Source organism: Musca autumnalis, unplaced genomic scaffold (genome assembly GCF_047663935.1).
Source record: "Musca autumnalis isolate F117 unplaced genomic scaffold, ASM4766393v1 scaffold_1, whole genome shotgun sequence".
Taxonomy (NCBI): Eukaryota; Metazoa; Arthropoda; class Insecta; order Diptera; family Muscidae; genus Musca; species Musca autumnalis.
In genome coordinates, this window is record NW_027411644.1 from 295626003 (window position 1) to 295642284 (window position 16282).

The 16282-nt window shown below is 29.9% G+C and overlaps 1 protein-coding gene across 4 annotated transcripts in view; it reads left to right on the forward strand.

Moving 5' to 3' along the window:
* The window catches only part of Men-b (NADP-dependent malic enzyme b, mitochondrial), a 50880-nt gene extending 35308 nt beyond the window's left edge, over positions 1-15572 (forward strand). For 2 of the 4 annotated variants that reach the window (XM_073961650.1, XM_073961649.1), the window contains exons 3-10: positions 5081-5279; positions 5511-5851; positions 5969-6524; positions 6594-6746; positions 6803-6955; positions 12374-12668; positions 12737-12901; positions 15006-15572. In XM_073961650.1, coding sequence (XP_073817751.1) covers positions 5081-5279; positions 5511-5851; positions 5969-6524; positions 6594-6746; positions 6803-6955; positions 12374-12668; positions 12737-12901; positions 15006-15022 — 1879 coding nt within the window. In that variant the 3' untranslated portion in view covers positions 15023-15572. Of the gene's footprint in view, positions 1-5080; positions 5280-5510; positions 5852-5968; positions 6525-6593; positions 6747-6802; positions 6956-12373; positions 12669-12736; positions 12902-12955 lie in introns of all 4 variants that reach the window. The other 2 variants (XM_073961652.1, XM_073961651.1) reach the window with 1 other exon arrangement.
* Positions 15573-16282: the final 710 nt, after the last annotated feature.

Consider the following 16282-nt stretch of genomic DNA (forward strand, 5'->3'; position numbering starts at 1 on the left):
GCGTTAAAATTATTTGTTTTGTTGTTATCTAAACATAAAGTGGATTGGGATGTTTTTGTTTTCTTTCGTAAACATTTTGATGTGTTTTTAGATTAATTATTTTTATATTTAATAAGTTCCATTTAGATAACGGAGTGATATTAAATATAAATAAAATATATAACCTTTTTCTCATCTATATATATATCTAATAGGAAAGCATTATATTTTATTATATATTTTCGAATAATGTTTAAAACAAATGTTTAACTTAGTTGATCCAATGTTGAACTTAATTGAACCAAAGCTGGAATATTCCTCATTACATTTCAAATAAAAAAAAATGGCGACTTTGGTTATATTTTCCCCCTTCCATTGACAAGCTTTGCTTTTGGATACCCCTATTAGAAGCGGAGATATTCGCATAATAATAAAACCTTGAATTTTTTCCCAAATAAGTTTTTTGCCCACTCCAACCCCTGAATATTACCAGACCATCACAAACATCAATAGGCTCCTTTCCCTCCGGGACAAATTTTCGTGATGATCCGATCAAAATTGCCACCTGCAGCGTGATTAGATGATTTAGATGGACAGACGGACGGACGGGCACATACATATAGCCAGAGTGACTCAGCTCGTCGAGACATTCATTTTGGCCTAAAATATTCGGTTTTCAATTTAAGCAATAAAAAAACTCTATTTGAGTTTTAATTACAGTTTTTTATGGACTTTATGCTTGACAATTCAAAAATAGATATTTTCTACCTCACTTCTTCGGTCCATTGTCAAACCGAAGAGAACTTTAAATTTATCAACTGATTTTGTCTGTAACCTTTCTTTTCTCTTACGGACTTTGTCGGATTTTTCCCCCATTGATGCTGTTTAGGATTTATTATCTTCCATGTCCCCTGTCTTTATCCTAAATGGATCTAATTATAAAAGTTAAAAAAATGGTTAAATGGAATTCTCCCGATTATTGAGACTTATATGTTTTAGTTTTTCATGGCTGATGGACCGTTGAACCTCACCATTTAAGAAAATTGGTAAACATATAGTTTTTCTTGATCGGGGGCGCAACCACCATTGTCTCGAAGATTAATTTGCAAGCCGATGCACTCCGCATACGTTTAGCAAATATAGCGATTATAAAACAACAAGCCCCGAAAGTAGTCTACAAATATATAGTAGTTTGGACCACGGGACATTTCTGAACATTTTCTAAAAATTGCATGATATTAAGTTCGGTAGTTTTGGAAAAATAATGTATTGAAAAGAGTGGGAGTGGTCATCAGTTTTCAAGATATTTTGGTGTTTCTTTAGAAAAGCCGAAAAGTGAGTGTGATTCTCATTCATATGAGAATACTAGACACTTAAAGAGCTCGGTTTTTCGCTAAAAAGGCATCATTTCAAAAACTGAGAAGCCAATTGATAATTCCCTTCGCCGGGATGAAATCATGATATTGGTAGCGATCAGTAAAATTTTGCAACACTGTCAGTTCGTTTGGAAAAACATTACTCTCTGTAATAGAGGGTAATAAATGAAGTTGAGCCAATGGGGGAATACTCCACTCAAACAATCGAAAAAGATATAAAATATTTAAAAAAGTTGCCGTGGTCTGGTATTTTGGCTCCATATATGTACGTAGAGTACGCACAACCCCATTGTCTCCCAAAATTTATGTTGAAACCGATAAAATCATAAATTTGGGTATAGATATAACGTTTAAAAGAAAGGAGCGGAGAAAGTACCCCACCTCCTCCTCCTGTAAATTTGATGGATCGGGTTAGTACTATTGAGAATATAACATATTTAAAAAGCAGGCGTGGTGTTTAGGCCCCAAATAAGTACCTAGATTGTAGATTAATCTATAAATTTTTAAATCGATACATGCGTAATTTTGTGCAAGTATAGCGTTTTTTTATAAATATCGCATAGGGGAGGTACGCCGCCCCTTCTGGATTCCCTTCCCTGACAATTTCAAAAAATCGGTTCAGTAGTTTTTTAGAAAAGATAAAAATTGAAACAAGTAAAAAAGCGTAAAGTTCGGCCGGGCCGAACTTTTTATACCCTTTACCATAAAATATTCTGAACTGAAAGGGAATTATTATTTTCTATCCTGAACACTGATCCCGTGGCTCACCGTGGTGCAATGGTTAGCACGTCCGCCTTGCACTCAGAAGGTCTGCGGTTCGAATCCCGTGCCAAGCAACATCAAATTTTCAACGGTGACAAAATTCCCCCTCAGTAGTGCTGGCGACATTTCCTGAGTATTTAAGCCGTGAAAAACGTCTCTACAAGTGGTGTCTTAAGACACGCCGTTCGGACTCGGCAATAAAAAGTAGGTCCCATATCATTGAGCCAATATGAATCGGCGTGCACTCATTCATATGAGAGAAGTCTCCCCTGTCCCATATGGGATGTTTGTGGAACAATTATAATATCCTGAACACTGATACCTAAAAAAGGTAAAAAAATTATATAAAAATGTCTTTAATCGGCTGACAACCTTATATGGGGATACATCAAAGTGTGGACCTATGTTAATAATTGTTGGTGGAGAAGTTTTGTGACCACTGGGAACCTCAAATGTCGAATTACAAATAGTTCGGTTAAACATTGTTGTTATATGGGGGCTATAGCAAAACATGGACCTATTTTGGCAGTTTTCGGTGGAGATGTTTTGTGACCACCGGAATCCTCAAACGTCAAATTACAGGTAGTTCGGTTAAAAATGTTAGCTAAAATATCCCAATATACCGCAAACGTGTACCTATGTTGACTGTTTTCGTTGGAGATATTTTGTGATCACTGTGAACCTCAAACGTCAAACTATAGGTAGATCGGTTAAAAATTGTAGCTAAAATCCCCAAAATACCGAAAATCGGGAGGTACGATTATATGGGGGCTATACCAAAATATGGACCTACATATGTTGATGGTTTTTGGTGGAGATGTTTTATGACCACCGGGAACCTCAAACGTCAAATTACAGGTAGTCAGAGTAAAAATTGTTGCTAAAATCCTCAAAATACCGAAAATAGGGAGGTACCGTTATATGGGAGATATACCAAAACATGGACCTATGTTGACGGCTTTTGGTGGAGATGTTTTATGACCACCGGGAACCTCAAACGTCAAATTACAGGTAGTCAGAGTAAAAAATGTTGCTAAAATCCTCAAAATACCGAAAATCGGGAGGTACCGTTATATGGGAGATATACCAAAACATGGACCTATGTCGACGGCGTTTGGTGGAGATGTTTTGCGACCACTGGGAACCTCAAACGTAAAATTGCAGGTAGTTCGGTTAAAAATTTTAGCTAAAATCCCCGAAATACCGCAAATCGGGTGGTACCGTTATATGGGGGCTATATCAAAACGTGGACCGATATAGGCCATCTTCGAACTTGACCTGCCTATGGAAAAAAGACATTCGGGTGCAAAAATATAGGGCTCTAGCTCAATTATTGCGAACGCTAGAGTGGCTGGATCGTGTTAGAATTTTATACTGATCAAGAATATAGGAGGATTGGCGTTTTTTATTTGGGATGACGACTTCTATTTTGTTTTTCAAAATAGTCAGGCTTAATCCCATAGTCGCTGTTTTAATATTTCATTAAAACAATATTAATTTATTAGTGGAAAAAAATGGCGATGTTTACCAAGGGGTAAGGCAGGGAAGACTATAGTTTCAGATCTCGCCACAGATTTTCATCAGTCCCCTTGTTTCTTGTTTTTCAACAAGAAACTTTTTATACCCAAGTGTCAATTGCCCGCTCAAATAGATACGTGTGCAAAGAAACGCTCTGATCGAGAATTTCTTTGGCACTACCCAAACTCGAGCAACTTCACTTGCAAACAAAACCAACTCTTTCCCACTGCTATGCGTCCGTTGATTCTCAGCGAAAAACACATAACTAATTTGTTGGTATTGCATATTACAGCAATAAACAACATTTTGACGGTGCCCGGTCTCACAATTTGGGAAGAATATATATACTTTATATGGTCCCAAATGATTAGTTCGATGTGTTACAAACAGAAAAACAAACTAAATATACCCTCCATACTATGGTGGAGGGTATAAAAAAGTGGGCGTGGTCAAATTTTCTTTGCATAAAAACCTAAGTTGGGTTATAGAGAACATTTCACAAAAAGGAATTATCCAAATCGGTCCAGCCGTTCTTAACTGATGCCATTACCAACGAACGACATTTGATTTTTATTTATAAAGATTAGTATAATTTGTCGCCAATAAAAAACACTATCCTAGAAAGGAGGAAACTGATTATATATCATTATAAAAAAGGAAATTTAGCTTATTCCTGAATAAGTTGAATATAGGTTCAAAGCATGAGCAAAAGTCACGATAATATAGGAATAATAAATTTTGTGAAACAAATATGCCATCAAAAACCATTGGTTGGTAGGGAATATAGTGTAATTTTTTGAAAAATTACGGCTAAACCGCATTTAATTGTCTTGAAATTGGTCACCGAGTCCTAAATGAATTCGAGAAGGTAGAAAATATATAGTCACATTCCAAAAAAATCAGAAGCTAAAAGCTTTTCAAAGCTTTGCCAAAATATTTAACAAAAGTTAGAAAAACCGAATATTTTTGGCGCGTAGGAAACAAGGTTATTATTATTCTCGCTTATAGGGTTGTCATGGATACTTGTTACATACATTTTTTAATTGCCACAGGACCAAAATTTTTTTAAGTAATTGGTTTTTTGGTTATTGATTATGTGATTCTAAAATATTAAGGTCTTATTATTGGTAAAATTGAAAATCGAATATTTTTGACACTGACCTTAAGTATGGGTCTACGACCATTATATCGATGTGTTACAAAATTTTGGTTCAAAACCAAGTTATAATAGCCTCCCCACATAGTAGTGTAGGGTGTAATTACTCGGACATTTACTCTGAAAACCTCCTAGCTATCCACTATATGTAGCGTTTAGAATGTTAATTGTTATTTCTAAGTTGTAAAAGTATTCTTAAATATTATTAAATCATTTTATCTTAAGTGTTTGAACTAGTAATTGTTGTTCCATTACTTTGTAATAAAATTTCATTTCTTTCTATTTTCAGTTTATATGGCAATTTTACAAAAATATGTGCGTCCGCTGCTGCACGCCAACCCCACCAGTCTGTCACAAATCCTACAACAGCCAGCACAGCTGTAGCAAAGAACACACAAACTCGCGAATATCATGAAGTGGTCGGTGATATACTGTGCCCCTCTCAAGTGATGGGTATCGATCACATTCGAGATCCACGTCTAAATAAAGTAAGTCTAAACATCCATGCATTGCATCAATCATTCTACATACTATGTTTGCCGCCCTTGGTCCATTATCGTGCGAAATGCATTTCAGTTTCGTTTATCCATTCATTCATAAACAACCAGGAGGCGGCTTGGCGTCGTTTATGTCATACGAGACTGTAAATGAAACTAATTTTAAATTTGTGTATATTTTTTGCTAATTTTTATGTTTTTTTTATTATTCGCCCCATGTAGGGTTTAGCTTTCACCCTCGAAGAACGACAAGTATTAGGTATTCATGGTTTGCAACCTGCACGCTTTAAAACTCAGGAAGAACAATTGGAATTGTGTAAAATTGCTGTGAATCGTTATAGTGAGGCGTTGAACAAATATTTGTATTTGAGCGATTTGCAAGATCGTAATGAGCGGCTATTTTTCCGTTTTCTCTCTGAGAATATTGAAGATATGATGCCGATTATTTATACACCAACAGTGGGTTTGGCTTGCCAGAGGTTTGGTTTGATTTATCGTAGGCCACGTGGTTTGTTTGTTACAATTAATGATCGTGGTCATGTATTTGATGTTATTAAGAATTGGTAAGTGAAACCAACAAAAAGGACTACATTTCAATTTCAATTTATTTTAATTCTTAATGCCCATGGTTAATGGTTTAATTTTCATGGTTTTTATTGAATGTTTTTTCCTCTTTATAGGCCTGAACCTGATGTCCGTGCCATTGTTGTTACCGATGGTGAACGCATTCTGGGCTTGGGTGATTTGGGTGCATCTGGTATGGGTATACCTGTAGGCAAGTTGGCTTTATACACAGCTTTGGCTGGCATTAAGCCCCATCAATGTTTGCCCATTTTAATTGATGTCGGTACCAATAACATTGATCTCCTCGAAGATCCCCTGTATGTGGGTCTACGCCAAAAACGTGTTGTTGGCCGCGAATACGATGACTTCATTGATGAATTTATGCAAGCTGTTGTTAAACGTTACGGTCAAAATACTTTAATTCAATTTGAAGATTTTGGCAATCACAATGCATTTAGGTTCCTCGATAAATATCGCAATACTTACTGTACCTTTAACGATGATATTCAGGGTACTGCCTCTGTGGCAGTGGCTGGCTTGTATGCTAGTAAACGTATAACTGGTAGAAGTTTTGCCGATTACACTTTCCTCTTTGCTGGTGCTGGTGAGGCTGCTATTGGTATTGCTGATTTGGTAGTGAAAGCTATGGTGGCAGAAGGTGTTTCTCTGGAAGTAAGTGTCGGAATTCAGCTAAAAGTTATGGCTCAGGTGATCTAAAAATGTGTTCTTTTGTCGTTACAGGAAGCCCGTAGCAAAATCTGGATGGTGGATATTGATGGCTTGTTGACTACCACACGAAAAGTAGGCAATCTTGAAGGTCATAAATTTAACTATGCCAAAGAAGTTGAACCCATGAAAGATTTAGAAGATATTGTTGATAAAGTTAAACCAAATGTAAGTATAATCACCTAATATGATAAAATGTTGTTATTTTAATTTTTTTCTCCCAGGTTTTAATTGGTGCTTCTGCCGCTGCCGGCATTTTCACTCCTAAAATTCTACAAACAATGGCTGCCAATAATGAACGTCCTGTTGTATTTGCTTTGTCAAATCCCACTAGCAAAGCTGAATGTACTGCCGAACAGGCTTATCAAAACACGGAGGTAAGTTTGAATTACACATTGGGGTAAAAAAATCCAGATTTACCTATAGTCTGGGTATAAAGCTTTTTTAACCGGAGGCAATCTTAAAGTAAAGAAAAACATACGATACGACTACCCTATCTTAATGGAAAATAACAATGGGCCGAAAGTTTTCCGTGGCTACGCATCCACCAACCTTACCTTTCGTACGACTGCAATCCCCCGGCAGCGGGTACTTTCGTGTTTCGGCCAGTGGTAGCCAACCCAGCCTCAAACCTATGCTTTTACGTAGGTTTCATGCTGCTATAACACCAATGACAATGTACGACAAAATAAGGACATGCTGAAGCCACTCAAGTCATGTTTAAGTCGTCGTTAGGGTGCTAACAAATAAACCTTGTTGAACTCTTGTAAAGGATAGGCCGGCCTATGCTAAGCTATGCTGCACCCGTGTAGAATGCTTATGTTATCAATACGCACAAGTAGATGAGGTCGATTTTTTTTAAAAAATATTTGTTAAAAAATGTAAAATTTATTAAAAATATTTTAAGCAGGGTTGGCGTTTCTTATTTGGGATGACGACTTCTATTTTGCTTTTCATAATCGTTGTTTTAATATTTCATGAAAACAACTTTAATTTATTAGCGGGAAAAATTGGCGATGTTTACCAAGGGGTCGTCATCCCAAATAAAAACCCCAACCCTCCTAATTGTGAGACCGGGCACCGTCGAGAAAGTGTTGGTTTATTTGCTTTATTAAGCAATACCAGCAAATTAGTTATGTGTTTTTTCGTTGAGAATCAACGAACGCATAGCAGTGGGAAAGATTTGGTTTTGTTTGCAAGTGAAGTTGCTCGAGTTTAGGTAGTGCCAAAAAAAATTCTCGATTAGAGTGTTTCTTTGGACGAGCAATTGACACTTGGGTATAAAAAGTTTCTTGTTGAAAACCAATAAACAAGGGAACTGATGAAGATCTATGGCGAGATCTGAAACTTTAGTCTTCCCTGCCTTACCCTTTGGTAAACATCGCCAATTTTTTTCCCACTAATAAATTAAAGTTGTTTTAATGAAATATTAAAACAACGACTATGGGATTAATATAGAAAAACTTTTTTAAAAAAATCCACGAATTGGAAAAATATTTGAAAACAAAATCCCGAATAATTGAAAAATGTTTTTAAAAAATCCACTAAATAATTATTGATATTAAAAAAATCACGAAGTATTGAAATATAATTTTAAACAAGTTCCCAAATTATTGAAATATATTTAAAAAAATCTTCACGAACTATTATAAACAGTATTTAAAAAATTCTGAATTATTGAAATATATTTAAATAAACTTAAAGAGCGTTTAAAAAATCCCGAATTATTAAAATACATTTTAAAACACTTCACTAACTATTAAACAATATTTTTAAAAATATTTACGAATTATTGAAAAATATTATAATTATTTTTGTGTTTTCTTCGACCATTCTATTTATCAATTAAAAAATATTTTTTTAAAAAATCCACGAATTATTGAAAAATATTTTTAAAAAATCCACGAATTATTGAAAAATATTTTTAAAAAATCCACGAATTATTGAAAAATATTTTTTAAAAAATAAACGAATTATTGAAAAATATTTTTTAAAAAATTCACGAATCATTGAAAAATATTTTTTTAAAAAATCCACCAATTATTGAAAAATATTTTTTTAAAAAATCCACCAATTATTGAAAAATATTTTTTAAAAAAATCCACGAATTATTTAAAAAATATTTTTTTTAAAAAATCCACGAATTATTTAAAAAAATATTTTTTTTAAAAATCCACGAATTATTGAAAAATATTTTTTTAAAAAATCCACGAATTATTGAAAAATATTTTTTTAAAAAATCCACGAATTATTGAAAAATATTTTTTTAAAAAATCCACGAATTATTGAAAAATATTTTTTTAAAAAATCCACGAATTATTGAAAAATATTTTTTTAAAAAATCCACGAATTATTGAAAAATATTTTTTAAAAAATCCACGAATTATTGTAAAATATTTTTTTAAAAAATCCACGAATTATTGAAAAATATTTTTTTAAAAAATCCACGAATTATTGAAAAATATTTTTTTAAAAAATCCACGAATTATTGAAAAATATTTTTTTAAAAAATCCACGAATTATTGAAAAATATTTTTTTAAAAAATCCACGAATTATTGAAAAATATTTTTTTAAAATATCCACGAATTATTGAAAAATATTTTTTTTAAAAAATCCACGAATTATTGAAAAATATTTTTTTAAAAAATCCACGAATTATTGAAAAATATTTTTTTTAAAAATCCACGAATTATTGAAAAATATTTTTTTAAAAAATCCACGAATTATTGAAAAATATTTTTTTAAAAAATCCACGAATTATTGAAAAATATTTTTTTAAAAAATCCACGAATTATTGAAAAATATTTTTTTAAAAAATCCACGAATTATTGAAAAATATTTTTTTAAAAAATCCACGAATTATTGAAAAATATTTTTTTAAAAAATCCACGAATTATTGAAAAATATTTTTTTTAAAAAATCCACGAATTATTGAAAAATGTTTTTTTAAAAAATCCACGAATTATTGAAAAATATTTTTTTAAAAAATCCACGAATTATTGAAAAATATTTTTTAAAAAAATCCACGAATTATTGAAAATATTTTTTTAAAAAATCCACGAATTATTGAAAAATATATTTTTAAAAAATCCACGAATTATTGAAAAATATTTTTTTAAAAAATCCACGAATTATTGAAACATATTTTTTTAAAAAATCCACGAATTATTGAAATATAGTTTTTTAAAAAATCCACGAATTATTGAAAAATATTTTTTTAAAAAATCCACGAATTATTGAAAAATATTTTTTTAAAAAACCCATGAATTATTGAAAAATATTTTTTTTAAAAAATCCACGAATTATTAAAAAAAAATTTTTTTAAAAAATCCACGAATTATTGAAAAATATTTTTTTAAAAAATCCACGAATTATTGAGAAATATTTTTTAAAAAATCCACGAATTATTAAAAAATATTTTTTAAAAATCCACGAATTATTAAAAAATATTTTTTAAAAATCCACCAATTTTTAAAAAATATTTTTTAAAAATCCACGAATTATTAACAAATATTTTTTTAAAATCCACGAATTATTAAAAAATATTTTTTAAAAATCCACGAATTATTAAAAAATATTTTTTAAAAATCCACGAATTATTAAAAAATATTTTTTAAAAATCCACGAATTATTAAAAAATATTTTTTAAAAATCCACGAATTATTAAAAAATATTTTTTAAAAATCCACGAATTATTAAAAAATATTTTTTAAAAATCCACGAATTATTAAAAAATATTTTTTAAAAATCCACGAATTATTAAAAAAAAAATATCTTTTTAAAAATCCATGAATTATTAAAAAATAGTTTTTACAAAATCCACGAATTATTAAAAAATATTTTTTTAAAATCCACGAATTATTAAAAAATATTTTTTAAAAATCCACGAATTATTAAAAAATATTTTTTTAAAATCCACGAATTATTAAAAAATATTTTTTAAAAATCCACGAATTATTAAAAAATATTTTTTTAAAAATCCACGAATTATTAAAAAATATTTTTTAAAAATCCACGAATTATTAAAAAATATTTTTTTAAAAATCCACGAATTATTAAAAAATATTTTTTTAAAAATCCACGAATTATTAAAAAATATTTTTTAAAAATCCACGAATTATTAAAAAATATTTTTTAAAAATCCACGAATTATTAAAAAATATTTTTTTAAAAATCCACGAATTATTAAAAAATATTTTTTTTAAAAATCCACGAATTATTAAAAAATATTTTTTAAAAATCCACGAATTATTAAAAAATATTTTTTAAAAATCCACGAATTATTAAAAAATATTATTTAAAAATCCACCAATTATTAAAAAATATTATTTAAAAATCCACGAATTATTAAAAAATATTTTTTAAAAATCCACAAATTATTAAAAAATATTTTTTAAAAATCCACGAGTTGTTAAAAAATATTTTTTTCAAAAATCCACGAATTATTGAAAAATATTTTTTTAATAATCCACGAATTACTGAAAAATATTTTTTAAAAATCAACGACTTATTTAAAAATATTTTTAAAAAAAATCAACGAATTATTAAAAAATATTTTTTAAAAATCCATGAATTATTAAAAAATCCACGAATTATTAAAAATATTTTTTAAAAATCCACGTATTATTAAAAATATTTTTTTAAAAAATCCACGAATTATTTTTTAAAAATCCACAAATTATTAAAAAATATTTGTTTAAAAAAATCCACAAATTTTAAAAAGAATTTTAAAAATCCACGAATTATTTTTTAAAAATCCACAAATTATTAAAAAATATTTTTTTTAAAAAAATCCACATATTATTAAAAAATATTTTTTAAAAAATCCACGAATTATTAAATAATATTTTTTTTATTTCAATTCATATTTGCCTAGTCTTTCGACCTTAAGCTGTATACTACATTATAATGTTTATATAGCAAAATTATTATAATATAATGTAATAAGTAAGGAAGGAATATATGTAAAAGTAGGGGTAGTAATTATAAAAAAAAACGATATAAAACTTACAACATTTCGACTAATAGACATTTAATGTACTCCAGGAAATGGATTTTTTTAAAAATCCACGAATTATTTTTTTAAAAATCCACAAGTTACTAAAAAATATTTTTTACAAAAATCCACAAATTATTAAAAAATATTTTTCAAAAAATCCACGAATTATTAAAAAATATTTTTTTATAAAATTCACGAATTATTAAAAAATATTTTTTTTAAATCCACAAATTATTAAAAAATGTTTTTTTTTTAAATACACAAATTATTAAAAATATTTTTTTAGAAAATCCAAGAATAATTTTTTTTTTAAAATCCGCAAATTATTAAAAAAAAATTTAGAAAATCCACGAACTATTTTTTAAAAATCCGCAAATTATTAAAAAATATTTTTTAGAAAATCCACGAATTATTTTTTAAAAATCCGCAAATTATTAAAAAATATTTTTTGAAAAATCCACGAATTATTAAAATATATTTTTTTAAAAGATTCACGAATTATTGACACTTTTTTTTAAAAATTCACGAATAATTAAGAAATATTTTTTAAATATCCACTAATTATTGAAAAAATATTAAAAAAAAAATATCCATGAATTATTGATTTTTTTTAATCCACGAATCATTGAAAAAACTTAAAAAAAATCCACGAATTATGGAAACATATTTTTTTTAAAAATCAACAAAATATCCAGTCCAATCATGAATATTCCGGAGGAATTCAAATTCAAATCCCGCCGAATAGATATCTCTAGAGAAAACCTATTTAATAATTGCCCATCTATTTGTTTCCAGGGACGTGTTATCTTCTCATCGGGTTCTCCCTTCCCTCCTGTAACAATTGGTGATAAGACCTTCTATCCTGGCCAGGGTAACAATGCCTACATTTTCCCCGGCGTTGCATTGGGTGTAATTGCCACCGGAACACATCACATACCCGATGATATGTTCTTAATTGCCTCACAAGAACTTGCCAATTATGTAGAAGATAGCGATTTAGAACGTGGCTCTTTGTATCCACCTCTATCCTCGATTCGTGAAATTTCCATGCGTATTGCTATGGGTGTTACCAAGTGTGCATATGACAAAGGTAAAGAAGTCTCATGACTAAATATGATAATTAAAATAAAATTACAATTTCTTTAAAATTTCCTTTAGGTCTTGCCTCAACATATCCCGAACCGGCGGACAAACGTAAATGGTTGGAAGAACAATTGTACAATTTCAATTATGAAAGCTCATTGCCAGTGACTTGGGTGTGGCCCAGGATGCCCTACATTAAGACCCGTGACTTAAATCCCACAAAACTGTTTGGAGACTCAAGTGATTAACTTTGTTTTTTCTCTTTCTTTTTCTTTCTCTCTATATATATTGCAGGCGATGAAAGTCCTCTATTAGCTGCCATTAAATAAATGTTTGGCTAACACAACTGCATCTTTATTGAAACTAATCCACACAAATTCTAGAACCAATATAACCAAATTAGTTGCCATCATCTCCTACAACTTTATCTCTCTATCTCTAACTTTGTTTCTCAAGCGTTCTTTTGATTAAAAACACCGTACTCTAGTTATCTACCTATATAATTTTGCCACCAACACTACAACACGCCTAACAAATTATGTACTTCTACTCTTCAATTTTACTTCTACTTCTTCTTCCTCTTCTTATGGATATTGTTTTCGAGGCTTTGGATATTGTTTTCGAGGCCTATTAGAACTTTACAAAAAAAAATACTATTTTAATTTAAATGTAGTTTTAGTTATTAAACTCCCAAGTTCTGTACTAAAAAAACACCACTATAGTAAACGTAAACAGTTGCAATATTGCACTTACAGAATTTATTGTAATAATGACAATGTGTGTGTGCGCGTGAAACGATGAATAATGAAAATGTATTTTCGATAAAACCAACAAGGATTGCAGGATTATGTCTGGTCGAGTACACGACGACATAATTATAGGATTAGTGCTTATGTAGTAAACGTTAATTATCAGATCATAATTGAATATAGATTTTTTATAATATTTTCAATTGATAGTAATAATTTAGTTGAACAGGGCCAATGCCATGGGAACTAAGAACACGCCTGTGAAATTAGTGCAATAATGGCGAGCGATTTATAAAGGACGATAATGATAATTTACACACCAATTTAATTTAGAAGATTGAAAGATGTGTATCGGTAAACTTGAAGAAGAAAACATAAAATGCAGCTAAATAACATTAAGCCAAAGGAGCAGCACAAACACCTGACACACATGCAAGAACTTTCTAGGCTGCAAGAAGAGACAAGGCAAATATTGCCTCTTGTCTCAACAGCATGAGAAAAATATCCTAAATGAAGTTCAAATTCAATGATGGGGAGAACGCCTCGAAGAAATCAGTAGCGTCAGAATGCCGTAGGCAATTAGAAATTGCCAAGCTGATTTCAGCCAAAACAGTACCTGTGTTTACCAAGGCGGGCTGATATCTCCAGAATAGTTTAATCTCTACCTTTCTGGAATTCCACACCCTTCGCACGACATATAGATCTTAATGTATGGACATAATAGACGTTTATGGTGTCGGGTAATATCTTTGATGACCTATCTGATAAGTTCAATGCCTACAAAGCTTGCATAGTGCAGTTTTTCATCTGTGAAATATGAAAATATCCACTAATGAATATACTGCTGTAATCAGACCCTCCCTTTCTGAACACTCAATAGAAGCTATTTAATTTTAAATGCGTATACAATGCACATCGGACATATACACCCTTATAGCAGGCATATAGTATTTGCTTTTTTTTATCGAAAATATATTTTTATATACACACACAGTGTTATTAAACAAAATAAAATAAAAAACGAAATTATATTGTATGTCATCTAGGCAAACATTAGAAGACTTTCAAACAGTATTTACATACATAGTAACAATTTGTGTGGGTTCCTTTTTATATTATTTAAAAAATAATTTAGTCTATTTATTAACAACAAAAAAAGATACAATTATTTTGTAAGCCTTGCTTTCGCCTAGAAAGTTGTAGAAACTTGCAGATTTTTGTACAAAAATATTTTTCATATTTTGTTTGTTATTATTTGTCTTTTTGCTGCTTTTCTAATAATTTTCCATCTATTTTTTGCTTTTCTGCTTGCATTCTTGGCATGGTATTTATTTAAATGGATCTTTTAACCTCTACTAATAGTGTTTTCCTAGTTCTAACTTCGTCGCCTTTGCTTTATGGAAATTCTTTCCTTTCATTCTCCCCATAATAATATGTATATCTATGCTATATCTTCATTACAACTTCCATTATCGTTTAGTGTTTGTTCTCTATCTCTCAAGAAGTGTTGACTGATTTGTTTTATTTTCTTGTTTTTTTTTCTCCTTCTTCTCTATGAAAAATATCGTCTCTTTTTTTGAATTTCTCTTTTCTAGAAGACACAAAGAAGTAAAATAAAAAATCATACCTTGAGTTGTACAAATATAATAAAGCAACAAATACATCGCTCGTTGTTCATAAAAAATCCTCCTTAGAAAACGAATGCGAAAAATATCTGCCGCTTGATGAATTATCTATATAACCACACTTTGCAACCAACAACACAACAAGTCACCACCTCTCATCCGTAAAGGAAAAAAGATTCATTTCGAAATCATTCATACATTGATTTTTATTTTTGTTCTTTTTTTATTATATTTTTTCTTCCAATTTTGTTTTTTTATTTAGTTAGTCTCGTTATTATTTATATGATATGTATATATAACAAAGAACATATATGTCCATTTAATTTTAAACAAAATGTATTTTTAATTTGATTAGTTCAATTTAAAGTTATCAACAAATGAAAGTTACAAACAACCAACCTCACAAATATTTAAAAAAAAAAACAAATGATAAAAAAAAACAATACTAATTTTAAGTTACCTAACCATGTGTATGCCGGACATAGTAAATTGACGTCACTGAAGTTGAAAATAAATGAAAAAACAATACTATTGAAACGATAAATGTTTTCATCGTTACCGGGGAATCCTTTAATAATGGTTAAATAAGGTGAGTTGAAATAATAAATTCCTTATAAGGTATATTTATATACATACATATAGTGGCTTTGAGTCTGAGAGAGTCAATTTGTAATTGCCTAAAAATATTTAAAAAATGTGCCTCACCGGACAAAATGAGTTTTCCTTTCCACGCAATTGGAGTTTTATTTTTCCATCTGAATTAAATAACAAAGTTTCATCATTTAAGCATATTTTATAATACAAGTTGGCGCAAAAGTAATCCTCCTATCGGAAAATGCTATACATTTTGCGATTGGCCCTTAATGTTAGTTCTGTTTTGACATTTGTGTAGTAAACACATGCGAAATACACGTTAATAAACAATGTTACCATACACTGCTCCAGAACGCGGAATATTGGAGACTATTTATTTGACCAATAATCGGTCGGTGACTTTGGCACAACGTGAATTTCGTGAAGATCGCCTGATTTGACCGCTCCAACTTCTTTTTGTGGGGCTTTTTGAAGTCGCGGGATTATGTCAACAAGCCTCAGACTCTTTCAGCTCTTATAGACAATATCCGTCAAGAATGCGAGGACCTATCGCCGGAAGTTTTGGCCAAAGTGATGGAAAATGCCATAAAAATGACAATAAACTGTGGCGGCGGCCATTTATCTGACATCATATTCTCGACTTGATGTAAAAA